Below are 17,884 nucleotides of genomic sequence, written 5' to 3'. Positions count from 1 at the left end.
TTTACCAAGAAAAACTGGGATCAAATAAAACCCTGAATTCTTGGTAATTTTACCCTTTTCTTAGTAAATACACCGAGATTTTTTTTTCGGTGTGATTTAATTGGAACTGTTATCACATGCCTGATTTGACTATTTGCCTGCGACATGTCTAAATAAGCCCTGGGAGACGTGTCAACAGCGTTCGACAGGACTCGGCGCCCCTATTACACTTAACAGGCAAGTATCCCGGAACGGCGCGCGCTGCAGCACTTCAGAAGCTGAAAATGATCAGCGTGCGCATCCCATGTGGACGTGTTTCTATCAAACGGAACTATGTGCATCATGACGTGAGCTCTGTTATTCATACATTCTTACGGGTCTCAGGGCTCACGTCTTAATGCACATAGTTCCGTTTGATAGAAATACGTCCATGCGAGGAGTGGAGTGACCACCCCCGCGGTTGCCGATCCCGACATAGGATCTCAATTTCTGACGCCGTCGACGGGTCTCCCCAAGTTTGCTGCCATGCTAAGGAAGAACGCCGTATGAACCTTCAGACGTTGCCAAATTTCCTTTGAAAAAAAACACGAATTTCCTGGTGAACTCATGAACATTCTCCTTCCAAATTTTCCAGATAATTTTGTTTGCACTTTCACCCAAATTCCCTGATAATATCAAGGAAAAATGTCCATAATTTTCCTTGAAAATACACATTATGTTGGAAGAAATTTGGCAACTCTCGAATGTTCATACGACGTTTTTCCTTAGCACGACAGTTTGGCTCCCTCCACGAGCCCGTCGGGGATGCCACTGGTTGGGGGTGATAATGACGTTCTGGTAATTGTAATTGTTGACGTCACAAAAGGACGACAAACTCTACCGTCATTCCGAGCATTCCTCCTCCAGCGCGAAGTTGCCTCGCCGCGCCGAGACTTAAAATAGCCTCTAATTTATACAGTGAAGGGATTTATCGCTGATAAAGGCCCATTCGAGTGTTGTTACGTAAGCTTTTTAAGGGGAAGAAGGTCAAGTCCGGTCCTACGTAAGTCTCTTACTTCAAAAGAAAGCAAAAGTAACCATAAAAAATAAACCATTATTTCATCGTTTAGTTCGAAAACCAACCAACTCCAAAAATGTGTTCCTTTATAGAAATTAGATTCATGGTAATGACATGACTATACATTTGATATCAGTATCGAATGCGATATTTTTCCTCCAAAAACCCACGCCTATATTACATTGAATTTACTTGTCAAAATCCGTAAGTGAATCTTTTAGTCTTCCAACAACAGAACTGCGACCTCATAATTCGAGAAAAATGACGAGTCGCTAAAAAAATGGAACCAATCGATGCGACACATAGCATTTCGTTTTGACACAGAATATGGTGTCCATTTATTAATTATACTCAGAGAAAAATGAGGAATTGCCTTTTGGTGCCCATTATTCGTAAATAGAGACCTTATCATAGTTTATAATACATTTACTGAATAAAACGGCAAGGTGGCACCGTGGATTTATTCGCACAATTGGACCTACTTATGCAAAATGAGAGCATTAAAAAATAACTAAATCAAGTGGAATTACTTGCACAGGATTGACGAGCCAAATATAATTATTTTTTGTTTAATTCATTTATGGAGTTTTCTCTGGCGCACACACGCCCAATTATTGCCGCGTCTGTTCGAAACATGGAGAGGAACGTTGAGTTGAAGTGACACCTAGGCATGGAAATTTAGCGTACATCATGATGAAATTAACTCAGAATTATTGAACCACATGGTGCATTCATTCGATTGCTTAATACATTTGCCGTGGTCTCGCTCTCGGTATGGATCTGGTTATCAAACTCACCGATGTGCCAACAAAGTCAAGTTGGAGCAGCTCCACTATTCCGTACTCCGCATCCCATTAACTTAGTTTCAATTCCCTCTCTCCAATATCTTTGATATCATCCTTGATATTGACAAATGGGCCCTATATGCTTCCGCTGGGTGCTTACCCACGTTTGCTATCCTATGCAAACTGGGCTTTTAAGGTTATTTGCTGAATCAACAGGATTCGGAAATGTGATTACTCCTTTTGAGTAATTGACGCTATGCTTCGGGTGGGTGCGCACGTATCTTTAGGCTGAGAAATTACCATCCGTTTATTAATTAATAGGCACCTGTGTTTAAACTAGCTTAACTTCAGCGAGTAAGGTCAGCTGACAGATAATTTTGAATTTTTGACGACTTTCGTAAAATGGTAGATATTTCGGCAGTGCATTCAGAAAACTAAGTATCTCGGTTTTAAACACTAAAACCAAACTAATTGATAAATGTATACATTTACTTACGACTCTTTCTTGCAAGCCGCAGAATAATAAGAGGTACTTGAAGGAAAAGGCGCATAAGTGCATTTTTGTTTGAATTGAAATATTAATAATTGCAAGTAAAATTAGTCTCACCAGTTTGTTTTTGCATCAATTATTAATTTTGAATTATCATTAAAACACATCAAATTTAAATTGACCTCGCGGACTAATCCTTTTATACTTTTAATAGTCGATTTGGGATGCACCTGCATAAGAATTTGCGATGTTTTTGTAGGAAAAGTAAGTCACGTCCAGGGCCGGATTCGGGGGGTGGCCACATGGGCCGCGGCCCATGGCGGCAAATCTAGGGGGCGGCAAATTTTGCAATTTTTTTAAATGTAGGAATAAAAAAAAATCGGATTTAGAAAAAAAAACTACAAACAAGAAAAGTCTACAAAATCTCTCATTTCCTGAGAGAATAGTAATTTCTAATTTTGTCGCCTTTCAGTGATACAAAAAACAGCACCTTTAATTAGTCGAGCAAAGAGAGAAACCGAACACACAATTTGGTCTGGAACGGCGCGACTTAGGGAAAAATGATGACGAGGACTTGAGATGAAAAAGAGAAGCTCTCGGCGCGGCAGTCGGCATGTAACACATATTAGCGCCTACAAGACTACACGAATACTTCACGCATTGCATCAAACACAGTGCGGTTATTGTGGTCAGCGTGAAACGCATAGCGCCTACAAGACTGCACGAATACTTCACGCATTGCGCCAAACACAGTACGGTCAGCGTGAAACGCATAGCGCCTACAAGACTGCGTGAATACTTCACGCATTGCGCCAAACACGTTGCGGTCGGCGGCGCGGCGGCGGAAGTTAAAATCATTAAACCAAATTCATGTTTGTTCTTTCATAGTTTTTTCGTTCATTTCTTATGAATGGAAGGCCTTGTGCATTAGAGATAGGTTTACGAAACTTGAATTTCGCGCAAAGTTCTGTGACCTTTTGCTAGTAGTGTTGACAGGGCTTTCCCAAAAAATGTGTTCAAAACGAGTAAAAGCGTCTTATGCACCCCTCCCCCGGTGGCATGTTCACTTGATGGTTTTTCTTAATGTTTCAAAACGAATGAGAGGGGCCGGCAAAATACAGGCGGCCCATGGGCGGCAAGTAGGAAAATCCGGCCCTGGCCACGTCTTTATTATGGAGCGTATTCTATCGACAGAAAAAAAAATGAATACAAAATAATTATCTGAGAAGCTCTCCAAGGGCTTATACATTATATCTGCATACTCTCTCAGCGGGTAGATTATTTTTGCCTTACCATATAGCATTTTTGAACGGAAAAATTGCGATATTTTGATATTAAATCGCAATTTTTTTACGATAAAATCGCGAGGATCATCAACATCTGAGCGATTATCATCGACCCTGTCGCAATTTTATCTCTTTCAAATGTCGTTTGATAAAATCAAAATTTTATCGTTATTTATCACGATTTTTGTTCTCTAAAATTGCGATAAATTGCCGTCAAAGAAATCGCGATTTTATTCCAAGAGATGAAATCCCAATTTTTTATCCGATAATAAATATTGCAACGAATCGAAATCGATAAAATCGCGCTACATTATCCGATCAAATCGCAACTTATCGCGATCACCGCTGCTTCCCGAGAAAAAATGGACCATTCAAGCTCATTCAGGATCGTTCGATTTTCAATGATCCTGAATGAGTTTGAATGATTCTTCAATGAGCATCAATGATCCCGAATGAGCTTGAATGCGCTGACTTATTGGATCATTCAACTTGAATGATCCGGATCGTTCAAGTCGAACGATCCGGATCTTTGACCCAATGCGCTTGAATACGCTGGCCCATTGGATCATTCAACTTGAATCTGCCAACTGGTTGGATCGTTCAACTTGAATGTGCCGACTTGTTGGATCGTTCAACTTGTATGATCAGGATCATTCAATTTGAATGATTCAATTTATCAGCTTATTCAAACTCATTGGGCCAATGATCAGGCTTATCGTAGCTGAATCATTAAGAGCATTAAATTGAACGACCCAACATGCTGGCTCATCTAAGCTAATTAGGTCAACGATCCAGATTATTAAAGTTGAATGAGCTACTACTATGCCAGCATCTGATTGGGTCACTTGGATAATTTTTACCTCCCACTATTCTACATTAATATAATTGCTATGTAACTTTAATACATACTTAATCGAGTCAAACTCTAGGACCTACCACAATGATATGATCACTTCAGCAGATTCGGATATTCAAGTAGGTATCGGTCTGATGAGAATCTATTATGAAGAAATTGTAAGAAGTATAGACGCAAATGCACATGGGTAGCCATTCTCACTTCGCAGTTTTTTCTTCGACAGAAAAATGAAGGAATAAGGAAAAAGTTAAAAAAAACACTGATTCTCCAGAAATTTCATCCAATTCCTCTTGAAGTAAGCTCATCCTCCGCTCTATTGGAGTAACAGCGTGAATGTACCTTTAATAAAAGTAGTTTGAAGGTGAGAATTTTTGCTACAAACATCTCGCATATGCTGTCAAGAGTTCAAACCACAAAACAGTCATGATGGGAGAGGCTCGTAGCTTTGCCGCCGAGTTGCAAAGCTGCTCTGCCGTGCTAAGGAAGAACGCCATGTAAGCTTTCAGACGTTGCTAAGTTTCCTCCGATAAAAACCAAATTTATTAGGAAAATTGCGAATATTACTTTCCAAATTTTTAGACAATTTTGTACGCAATTGAATCTAAAATATCTGAACTAGTCTAGAAAAAAAATAAATGAATATTTTCAAAAATACATGTTTTATCAAGGGAAATTTGGCAACTCTCGCGATGTTCATCCGGCGTTCTTCCTTAGCACGCAGTGCTGCAGAAGTGCAGAGATACTTTCCATCGACAACTGAAAAATTTAACTGAGAAAGAAACATATAAAAGTAACAGCATAACCAAAAAAATGTTGAATTGAAGAATTAACCGCGCGTTTAGAATTGCATGAGCGATGTCGCTGTTACTCTGATTTAAAAGAAAGAAACCAGCAAAAATTACATTGGGATACAGGGTATAAAATAGGCTTTGTCTCTGAAATAATTAATTTACCTTAGATTGTGCTTTGAAGTGATACAAGGCAGTAGGTAATAACAATTTTGTGCTTGAGTGTTTGTTCAAATTAAGTGTCATCGATGGAGAAAATTTTATTGAAGTAAAATTGTGTCTTCGGAACATAAAGCAGTGCATTTGATGACTGGAGCACAACTCACAGGTATAAGGTAACATCATACTGATAACTTGTTAAATGGTCAAGGGGAAAAACAATAAATAGAATTTAAAGCGACATTGAAGAGAAATTACAGAACAGAGGATTTCAATTTTCGAGGAAAGTAGGGCCTCTCTCTCACTAGCTTTTCCCGAAGATTCTTAAGATTAGCCTTATGACAGTAAAAAAAAATGAGCCTTACATGATAATATAAAAAAAGAGACGAGAAATTGACATAATCATAATCATAGCAATCCTTAAGACAGGAGGGTGGGAAAATATTTCAGCAATGTAGCAACGCCATTACTTCCCCGCCTCCCGCCACTCGTTTGCTGCGTGAGGAAAACAAAAGAAGATGACCGTTGAGCCAAGGAAGATATGGAAATTCCACCCCCGAACCTGTAACGGCCGAGGGCTCGCGGTATTCGCCACTTGGTCTGATCAGTCTTGCTACCGTTGCTGCCTGCGTATCAATAGCGTGTCGCCGCTCAGATTTTTCGTCTGTGTTGCTTAAATTCTATCTCTTGTTTTTTACCTGGTCCGTTTAACAAGTTATCAGTATGAACTTACCTTATACCTGTGAGTTGTGCTCCAGCCATCAAATGCACTGCTTTGTGTTCCGAGGACACAATTTTACTTTAATATTTTCTCCATCGATGATGCTTCATTTGAACAAACACGCAAGCACAAAATTGTAAGTACCTATTGCCTTATTTCACTTCAAAGCACAATCTAAGATAAATTAATTATTTCAGAGACAAAGCCAATTTCATACCCTGTATCCCAATGTAATTTTTGCTTGTTTCTTTCTTTTAAATCAGAGTAACAGCAACAGCGACATTGCTTATGCAATTCTAAACGCGCGGCTAATTCTTCAATTCAACATTTTTCTGGTTATGCTGTTAATTTAACATGTTCCATTTTAGTTAAATTTTTCAGTTGTCGATGGAAAGAATCCTCGCAGCAGCTCTGCAACTCGGCGGCAAAGCTACGAGCCTCTCCCATCATGACTGTTTTGTGGTTTGAATTCTTGACAGCGTGTGGGAGATGGTTTGTAGCAAAAATTTTCACCTTTCAAACTACTTTTATTATACTACCTACATTCACACTGTTGCTGTAATAGGGCGGAGGATGAGCTTACTTCAGGAGGAATTGGATAAACTTCTGGTAAGTCTGTGTTTTTTTAACTTTTTCTATCATCATATGTTTTTTTGTTTTTTTTTTATTTTTTCCCCTTCATTTTTCTGTTGAAGAAAAACTGCAAAGTGAGAATGGATATCCATGTACTTTTGCTTCTATACTTTTTACCATCTTTTTATAATACATTCTCATCAGACCGAGACCTTGACTCATTGGAATTCAACGATCAGGAGAATTTAAGCTGGTTGGGATTCAACGATCAGGATCATTCAAGCTGGTTGGGATTCAACGATCAGGATCATTCAAGCTGATTGGGATTCAACGATCAGGATCATTCAAGCTGGTTGGGATTCAACGATCAGGATCATTCAAACTCGTTGGAATCCAATGATCAGGATCATTCAAGCTCGTTGGAATCCAATGATCAGGATCATTCAAGCTCGTTGGAATCCAATGATCCGGATCATTCAAGCTCGTTGGAATCCAATGATCCGGATCATTCAAGCTCGTTGGAATCCAATGATCAGGATCATTCAAGCTCGTTGAAATCCAATGATCCGGGTCATTCAAGCTCGTTGAAATCCAATGATCTGGATCATTCAAGCTCGTTGAAATCCAATGATCCGGATCATTCAAGCTCGTTGAAGTCCAATGATCAGGATCATTCAAGCTCATTGAAATCCAATGATCCGGATCATTCAAGCTCGTTGAAATCCAATGATCAGGATCATTCAAGCTTATTGAAATTCAATGATCAGGACCATTCAAGCTCATTCGGGCGCATTAAAATTCAATGATCAAGTGAACGATCTGGATCATTCAAATTTGAATGAGCTGACGAAAACTCATTCAAATTGAATGATCCGGATCGTTCATTTTTCAATGAGCTTGAATGATCCATTTTTCTCGGGTTGGGTGTAACGTTCGAGTGGAAATGACCAAATTTTTTTTCGCGGAAGGGAGTTTCCTTTTTCAGGCGAGAGGAAGGACGAAGTCATGAGGCGTAGCAGAGGGAGGCTATGCAGAAACACGCGAGGAGCCGGACTATTAGGGAATTTGCAGGGGAACAAGAATAATTTAGAAGATTCTGCAAGTTAAGCACTGCGCTGCGCCTGAAATCCCGGTGGTGAGTCAACGCGGCGCTAATCTCGCCTTTTATCACACGACTGAAACGAATTACATCGCTCGGCGTCGCTAATGTTGCGTTCCTCTCGTTTGGTTTCTTCGCTCGCTAACGCCGGAATACCGAGAGGAGCCACCCTTTGCGATGCAATTTCAGCGCCCTCGTGTAAAACACAATTCGTCGTCTCCCGCACGAAGGAACGTAACTCTATTCCAAGGTTGCCAAATTGACTCAAACAATTAATTTATTTTACAAAAATGTACGTAAGCAATTTGAGTCCAAAATATCTCTGTTTTTTGCTTGGAATCTAGAGAAAAATCAGGGAAATTTCCAGTCAGAAATGCCCAAAATTCTCGTGGTTAATAAGCAATTTGTGAGGGGAAATTTGGCAACATTGGAATGGAGTTACGTTCTTTCGTCCGGGAGACAACGAATTTCGCCAAGGGTGTGAGTGTGACGCCGCGCCGGGGTTTTGGCATGTTTAATATATCGTGCCGGGCCGCGCGCGTGTGTGTGCGTGCCAACTTACGTGTCCGGGCAGTTGAGATTGCTGTCTCCTATGTAAAATCGTGATACCGAGATCAATTTCAGCGAATACCCACCTTCGCTATCTTCATCGTCCCTTGCTCCGTGCTCTAAGGTGTATCCGAAGCTTTTGTAATTAATTAACTTTTCACTTCGGAATAACACTGCCGAGCTTAGGAAGAACGCCGTATGAACATTCGAGAGTTGCCAAATTTGCATCAATAAATTGTTCATTTTTTATGAAGGTTATGAACATTTTCCCTTGAAATTTGCAGGACTTTTCGGTGGAATTGAGAGCAAAATTACCTGACTAACTGGAAGAAAAATATTCGTAACTTTGCCAGGTAATTTGAGTTTTATCAAAGAAAATTTGGCAACGCCTAAAGGTTCATACGGAGTTCTTCCTTAGTACGGCAGAACACCAACTTCGATGCTCGTTTGCGCCTATGCACTCTCGAGCCTCCCTTTTCTCTGTCAGAGCGACTAAGCGCGTTATACTGGATCAGTTTCATTATAAAAGGGGAAAATTATGTGATTGTGACACATATGAAATGATAATAAATTCCAGATTTTATAATCTTATTTTACCTCGCTATCTGATGCCAGGCGGAGGTAATTGAAATGTGACAGAGTGACGCGGAATGCGCCTTAGAGTAGAGGTGAGATAACTACACCAAAGCTAGGGGGTAGTTTTGCATAATTTGATGGAAAGAACCCTGAAAACTGACCTTCTGATCGGATGAAAGTTCGAGGGCAAAAAGCGAGAAATTCTAGAGGAACGTTATTAAAGTTAATTGGAGTTGTCAGCTTTAAAGATTAAATATGAGATAATTAAAATAAAATTCAATTCAAACATTCATAACACCATTGAAAAAGTGACATGCAGCGCGAATCTTCGATTTTATGATCTTCAGACTAAAAGAAAAAGTTTAGCATCGGAAACTGCATGAAAGTCAATATTTTTTTTTATCTATACTCGGGTTTTTAACCACTGAACATTTTTAATTTCCACCTTGAGGCATATTTTGTCTCACTGTTTCACATGCTGTGTGCTTGTCATGGTCAGGCAAGTGCAGAAATGTGCAGTATGTTAGATTCTGGATTTTAGAGGAAACGTGGATTGCCAAAAGCTTAAAGTAATTCAATAAATATAAATAAATAAATAAATAAAATATTTAGTATGTAAAAGTTTTAGTTAAATTTTAAATTTAACATTGAAAGGCATACATGAAAATTCTGCCGTGCTAAGGAAAAACGCCGTATGAACATTCGAGAATTGCCCAATTTCCTCCGATACAATGTGTATTTTCAAGGAAAATTGTGGATATTTTTCCTTGAAATTTTCAGGGACTTTGGGTGAAAGTGCAAACTGTATCTGGAAAATTTGGAAGGAAAATATTCATGCGCTTACCAGAAAATTCGTGTTTTTTCAAAGGAAATTTGGCAACGCCTGAAGGTTCATACGGCGTTCTTCCTTAGCACGGCAGTACTCTAAGACCATGTCAATGCCCCGACCGGCTACTGACTAAAATATTCCCTTTTCAGTCTTAATAATCTACTGAATAAACATTTAAACTGGCAACTTCTATTATCATGGAGTCCAGAGCATGAATGGTTTTTTATTAAGTGCCTTCCGCATCTAGAGCGTCCAAATGACGGTGTGCTAATTCCTGGAATCATCTATTACACAGCTCAACCGTGGAAACATGCGTTTAGCCTGAGTATTCCTCCAATTCCTCTACCCCTTAAAATCACTCAAAACCCTAGCATCTCCTTTAGCAATTATGTCTTTTTGTGAAGGTCGACTAATTAACAATTTCAGTCATCAAGCTCGTTGATATTAGACCTCTATTCCCACAAGCATGGTGTGATGAGAACACCACGTCTTTGAGCTTCCGGACTCAATTCTGGGGAACTCGGAAACAAAACTTCATTTTCTCGGAACGTAACACCTCTTAAACTGAACGGAATATCTCCGCTATGATTTAGGTGTAGGTGCACAGAGATGCAGAATATAGTGGTCTCTCGATAATTCGAAATTGAAGGAAATCGGATTTTTCTTCGAATTAGCGAGGTTTCGAAATAAAGAGAGTTCGAATTAAAGAGATTCCATGTGGAGAAATTTCAAATTAGAGAGGTTCGAATTATAGAGGGAAAGCGCCATCTGGATTCGAATTATAGAGGGCCAAATGGACGGATTTACGCCAAAACGTCTTTAGGTCAAAGGTCAAGCTCTTTTAGACACCCAGGTACATAAAGAGTTGACTTCGATTTGTAGAGGGAATGTACCGTCTTGTTTCGAATTATAGAGGGAGGGTCATTTTTACTTCCCACACTTCGAATTACAGAGAGAATTTTCGTCGCAATTTCGAATTATAGAGGGCCGCGCCATGGCGCTTCGAAATTTTTAAGCTGCAGCTTAAAAATTTCGAACTAAAAGGGGAGAAAAATACATTGATTTTCTTCGAATTATCGAGAGATTTTCAAGGAAAACAGACTTTCCTTCGAATTAACGAGGTTTTCGAATTATCGACTTATCGAGGTTCGAATTATCGAGAGTCCACTGTATCATGAACTTCCATGATTTTTTTCTTTAAAAACTTTAGCAATGGACTGCTTCTGCATTCCTGAGCATACTGCGATAAAATGATTGGCTTGTTTACCTGTTCGACGATGGAGGCGAGTCGACCGAGGGCGAGCCCATGCTCATCTTCTCGGGTGATGACGGCACTTCCCAGCTTGACCACGATACGTCGCGAGTACTTCAGTTGTGACCGGTCGGTGAATTTACTGCGTCTCCTGTCGGCAGCTTGCAGAGCTCGTTTCAAATCGATGCCATGACCCTGCAAACATCACGTCTTCGTCAGATTCACACAAGTATCTCCGGCAAAGCAGTGGCGTGGGGTGCTTTGCGATATAGATTGATCTGCCATTTGGACGTATTTATGCTAAAAGGAACTATGTGCAAATGGAAAGAAGAAAAGTGCTCGTGATGAGCTGGATAAGAAAAAATGTAAAAGTGGATATAGTTCCTTTTGAGAAAATGAAAAAGCCGGATTTGATATTAAATCAAAAGGAACTGAGCGCTAGGTCGTGAGCCGTGGAAATGTGACAAGAGCGTTGTGGACAGGGCTCATGAGTTAAAGACGAGCGAGCACGACAACGGAGACGGAGACGGCTTTGTTGCCGCTGACGTCACTGGCGCTTTAGAATCCCCATTCATTCTTATGGCCCGAGCACTAACGAGCACACCCCCATCTTTCCACTTGCACATAGTTCTGTTTAGTATAAATACGTCCATTTATCCTATGAAAAAGGATCGACTTACAAGCTGTTTGCAACGAACACCTTAATAATCGATTCTTCACCATAGCTACAAATGGGAAAATATCGATAATCGACAATTCACGTCTCGCCACCGCGACATAGAGATGAACGAGCCTAAGCTTTTTAGGGTCTCTCCGCAAGGAAGTGAACAATTATCAGATATTATCGGCCAAAAATAAAATGGAACCATCTGGAATAGCGCGAAGGAAACCATTCGCAACCCCCTGAAAAGAGTTCACCTGACAGGTAGGATTAAAGAGGGCAGTTACTTGGTTCAGGGTTCTTGGCACTATTTGAGTCTACTTGGAGAAAACGATATAGTTCTGAACACTAACTGTTTATATCGAATGGAGCCAGATGATATGGCAGCACAGCTGAGACTTACAGTCTGTAGGGCTGGACCTTAAAGTTTTAGGGCTCAGCGCTACTGCCATACTATTTGGCTCCACGGAAAAAACGAGTTTAGGGCTGGTACCTGCACCGAAGGTCCCAGCCCTAACCGGGTAGGTAAAATTGCTTCACCTCCACCGCCATAGGGGCAGGCCCGGCGCGCGTAGAGCCCAAATCTACCTGCTTCAGGGTTCAGCCCTACCTGTCAAGAGCTAGACCCTGTACAGGTAGGGCTGGGCCTTACCCGCGCAGGGCCTGCCCCTGTGGCGGTGGAGGTGAAGCAATTCTAGGGCCCAGCCCTAATCTCGTTTTTTCAGTGTCCATTTGATCTAAACCAGTTAGTGTTCAGCACCATATCGTTTTTCAGTGTAAGGTTCTCGTGTCATTGGTGTATTACGATGGTGAATATCATTTGATGCTTGAACATTTTCAAACTGGAATTTTGTATATAAGTAAGTTGTTAGCAATTACGGATTGTAAAGAGCAATTTTTGGGCAAATTTGCAAAATATCCAAAACATAAAAATCTTTCACACCTGCTTGTTCATTTTTCATTGCGAGTGTTTATCAATCGCATAACGCCCCAAGGCAGAATCAGTATTTTTTGTGTGCTGATAGATAAAATCATTTAGCTTCCAATCAATGCTCTAAGCATTCCATCCACGGTTTTAAATTAAACTCATAATAAACAAAATAAATTTAGTTTTAAAATTTTCTTTTTGTTTATATTCTTTCGTTGTTGCTGTAAATACTGTTAATACATAGACAAAAAATATGACACGCGAATAAAATCAAATGTATCACAGATGCAATGCGTCTTATGATTTTATCCAAAATACAACCTCCTAATTTTGGTTCCCTGTGTTAATTTTCCGGAAATCAGAGTCATAAGTCGTATTAATTTGTCTTTCCTTTGCTATAAAGCCTAAATAACCAAAATTAAAACTCCCCCAAAAAATTAGTTACAGTTTAGTTCATTAATGGGTTAAACAGTTTGTTAGAAAAACTTTTAATGTGTAATCTGGATGTTAAAGTTAAAAATGAAAAAAAAGAGGAAAGTTAGAGAAAGTCCGAATAAAATGCACCTGGCGTGTAAGAACACTGCACTAGAATAGAGGTTAAATCGGCAAGTTTCAATAGAAAATCGTCGATATAAGTAACTTATGACTCAGGGCTTGAGGCTTAGGTTAATTGGGCCGATTTTAGCAGAAAGAAACCAAGCCACATTAGCTATTTCCGAATTTCACGGAACAATTTAATTATTTGCAAGATAACGTTTGTGCTTATTCCTCGGAAAATTTTAAGGAATTTGCTTCGCAGAATGCAGAAAATTCACTGAAAATTGCGGAAATATCCGCTTAACCGTTTTCATGTAAAAATTAAATTTGCCCAATCAAATCTGGCAATAGCTGATGAGCTTAGTCCCTTCCTGCTTGATGCGATCCAATTTAAAGTCGTAAAATAACTACCTTCATTTTTAAGAGCGGATGAGCGAGAATTTGGTGAACATTTTAATAATTGTTAGTGAAAGAGCAGTACTTTTTTATTCTCATCGCTGCAGAGTGCCGGAAAGCTCATCAAGTTTAGGTTCATATTCAGTGGAATCTTTTCACAATGTACAATATTTGCCAATAACAAACATTCCGATATGAGTTCCCTATTAATCTTCAGATAAATTCCACAGACAGTGGAAATACAGAGTTGCAAGACGCATCGATACATTTTCCCTTGCTTCTAAATGATAATTTATACAGTTATCTTGCGAGGAGATAAGTATCATATTTATTTTAATCAGTGGCTGACACTGCAATGGTAGGCTCTCAGTCAACTTTTAATGTACTTTAGGGTATGTTAGTAAAAGGAATCCTATGAACTGTAATAATTACTTGGAATATTAGGAAAAGTGGCATCTCCACTACTCACGTGATTTTGTGAGTGATCAAGTAATGGGAGAACAGGGGAGGAAATATAAGAGATAAATATCAAATAGCTTCGCAGTTGTAATCAAACTTGTAACCTGAATATGAGTTCTGTGTAAGAATTCTGTACATAATTTTTTTTTTTTTTTTTTTTTTTTTTTTTTTTTTTTTTTTTTTTGTATATTTTTGTGAAAAATTGATTTAAAATTCAAATGGGAATGTATAATTTCAATTTACGAAATGAAATTGATGAAAAATTCTCTCTTCACCAAATGCCATATTTACTGACTCTTACACAAGAATTAACTCAATGCATCGTGACATACAAAATGATGTAGGCTTCAGATATAATGCCTTCAAAATAATTATTTCCCATACTGATTTTTAATAATTTCAAAGATGAAATATCAAATATATGTTTTTTTAGCACCTCTCAATAAATAATTTACGTGCTACAGAAATAGACGGTGAAGATAATGTTTCTCTTCATAAGAAAATTGAAGCGAAAAGGAAGCATTGGATCGGCAATAAAACCATTTGTAAAGTAAGGGTGGAATTAAAAGCCTTATAATTCCTAATATTTTTCAGACGGCTTCTGAGATTATTGAAAAACTAGGGATGATAAAACTTGAATTTAAAGGGTTAAGTTTTTCGAGAGCCTAACAAATGAGACTAATTGGGCGATATTGCGTCGTGAAATTTAAGATATGATAATCTCTGTAACGCTACTTTTTCCGCTTTTGAAGTTTCAGGAGAATAACTGAGGCATTTTTTGTGTGTGTTTAACTCTGGGCAATACATTTTTTCTCATTAAAACGTACATGTACGACAGCAGGCTTATCAAGAATAAAGACAACCCTATATGAGCTCAAATTTTTATCCCATAAATTATTCAAAGAGATCTGCTCATTCGTGTATTTGTTTTTTCCTCATCGAAGTTGTCTAGAAACTATAAATCTACTATAGCGCAAGAGGAAAAACAGGAAAAAGGATATCGATGGAAAAGTGCGAAACAGTGGCGTGGCGTGCTTTGCGATATATCGATTAATCTGCCATTTGAACCTATGAAACTGTATCGATAAACAGGGTGTTCGCAACGAACACCTTAATAATCGATTCTTTACCATGGCAGCTTCAAATGGGAAAATATCGATAATCGATTATACACACTTCGCCACTGGTGCGAAACCCTATATCTCCGTTTGCGACGCTGCAGACTTTCTGTCATACCTACTTCTCTATTTAATTTCTTAAAAATGTATTTGTTTTTCCTCTCTATCAGCAGAATATTCTGAATAAATTGCAAGTCATAAAGTTAAGTGTCTCTCCTCTGAAAAAGAATAGGAACCGAATTTTTGAAACACCGCAACGGAGATACGTGCAGGTTTCGTTCTTGGGCCATCGAAAATAATGCTCAAAACGAGTCAAATCTTTGTGGTTTCCGAGTCTTATTATTAATTTGTTTTAAAAGAAAGAGGGAAAATGATAAGAAAGGAGAAATGCAAAAAAGGGAGTCTACATGACTTGCTGCTTCGCTATCTTCAACAGATCCAACTATAAGTGGACTGAGTTTATCAGGAGAGAACCAACCGGCATTTTCGAAAAAATTAAGTTAGGAATGTTTTCGAGTTCCTCTAATCGTATGTTTTCTACTGCCGAAAACTCAAAGTCGAAAAAAAATTTGTTTATGAAATAGTCCAGTCAATAGAGCACATATAGGGGCTAAGTAGAGACAATTTCTGAGGAAACTTTCTGATATACTATTCCTATGTATTTTTGGTCGCTGAATCCGAATTTCATATTTGCGAAAAGATCTGAGGCGAGCCAAAGCCGCCATCTTGAAAAAATGGCCTAAATTTGCGTTTTTCGTCCAAAAAACCGAAATAACTCGTATATTTTGGAAATTATGGCAAAAATAGTTTTTTCAAAAATAAAGTACATAAAATTTCCATTCGAACGAGCCCAAGATGATTAAAATCGGATGATAACAAACGCCGGTACAGCGTTGCAAAGTTTCACGCAAGTATTGAGGTTAGGAAATTTTCGTAACTCTCCCTGCGAAAAGAGAGCTTTCGAGGAGATCAATCATTAAATCGTAGATAAGTGAAATTATGACTGAAAGAAGGAGTGCAATTTTGAGTTCTTGACTTTTGAGAACGGCAGTGGATAAGGGGGGGGGGGGTTACGTTTGAGCGCAGCTGTAGGGCCCTCCGGTCCTCCCCCATTTTCATGGCCCGGGTGCGGCCGGTCGGCCCTCGTTCGCCGGGTTAGAGGTTCAATTTGAGTTGAAAACGATGTTGTTCCAAGAACTCTCTCTTATTATTTCAGCGCATAACTGTTGATAAAAAATCTGATGAGGAACTTCAACATTTTTTGTCGAACTCTCACTATATCCCCTTTGGTTGACCTTAGCAGACGGAATGCGTATTAAAGAAACTATGTCCACGTTTTATGATGCATTTGCACCGTGTGTAGATAAAATTGATGACAAGAATCCTACTTATGTCATATTGATGTCCGTTTTTTTGCTCCATTGAGTGATTTGGAGACAAAATGAGGCATTTTCATCAATATGAAACCACTATGTGTCCTTCGTAAAATCGAAGTATGCTCTGCTAATTCTGTCATAGTTTCCGGCGACTATCTCAAGGATATTACAAGATGCAGCACGAAAACTCTTGAATTATCGCGAGGAGGACAAGCTTCATCAGTGGAAATAAAAGTCCATGAAAGTATGATTCCTAGTAACATCACAAGCAAATTTTCTGAAAAATGGCAAGAACAAATTCTAGTCGATCCAAATGCTGATGAAACGAAGAAGAAGTCGCTGACACAATCATAGTTTCAAAGGCTTCGGAAATGGCGAAACAGGGCAAAATTGCTATTATTGTAGGAAAAGATACCTATTGACCGTCGTGTCCTCCTTACAGCTCAGTTACGTAAGGTCAAATATGCTTTGGTTCTAAAATCCAGCGAAGGTGGACAAAAACCTTTCAACCGAGGCAGCGGCAGCCTTTAAAATTAAGTGAAAGCCGAACACATACTGTTCATTCATGCCATTAGTGGGTGTGACACAATATCATCACTCTTCAGGCAAGTCAAAGTTAAGTTTTTAGCAACCCTGGAGAACAATTCAGCCAACTCAGATGCTTAAAAAATCAGCCTTAAGGCAAGAAGAACTTTCTAAAACAGGGAAATAATTTTTACTCCGATCAAATGGCTACAAGGGTGAGCAGAAAAAAAACTTTGGCTGAATTTAGGTATGAAAGCTATGTTCGGACTTTTTTCCACTATGTACAAAATCTCGCTTATCTTCCACCTTCAGAGGGTGCTGCCACATTTCATGCTCCTATCTTCAAATAGACAGCAATGGATGGGCATCAAGAAACACGCGTGTGACTGGGGATAGAAGAATAGCAGAAATGGCCTCATACTCCCCATTATCACTTTGAAAAATCCCGCTACGGCCGAAATTTTAAGCAAGATCCCATGCAAGTAGATTTAAAAAAGTCGCGGCGCCTGCGGTTCTTGGAAGAAAGGCCTTCATTGCAGTCTTGTTTCGGGGTATTTTCATGGCTCGTGCGAACATAGTCAATAAGACGCACTTTTAACGGAAGAAGAATAGGGTGAAGGAGATACTGTGGATGATCCAGAAGACGCTGAATGTTCGGACAATGACTATGAAATGCAAAAAAGTGAAGAGATTGACAAGTGGGTGGAACAAGAGGCAATGGGGCGCAGAGGGAGCCATGGCACGGTGTAAATGCATCATAAAATGTGGACATAGCAACTTCACGCATGCCATCTGCTGTGGTAAATAGCGAGTGTGGATTAGGTAGAAGTTCCCACGACAAAAAATTTTGAAGCTACTCATTTGATTTGTTTAATAATTATTATG

At 39.1% G+C, this 17,884-nt stretch overlaps 1 protein-coding gene across 2 annotated transcripts in view; it reads right to left on the bottom strand.

Moving 5' to 3' along the window:
* Positions 1–17,884, bottom strand: part of P5CS (Delta[1]-pyrroline-5-carboxylate synthase) — a 143,870-nt gene that overhangs the window by 76,374 nt on the left and 49,612 nt on the right. For both annotated transcript variants that reach the window (XM_072306114.1, XM_072306117.1), the window contains exon 3: positions 11,015–11,194. In XM_072306114.1, the coding sequence (XP_072162215.1) occupies positions 11,015–11,194 (180 nt within the window). The remainder of the gene's footprint in view (positions 1–11,014; positions 11,195–17,884) is intronic.

Source organism: Bemisia tabaci, chromosome 1 (genome assembly GCF_918797505.1).
Source record: "Bemisia tabaci chromosome 1, PGI_BMITA_v3".
NCBI lineage: Eukaryota > Metazoa > Arthropoda > Insecta > Hemiptera > Aleyrodidae > Bemisia > Bemisia tabaci.
Note: the sequence above shows the minus strand (reverse complement) of the source record. Positions and strands in the feature narration are given on the sequence as shown.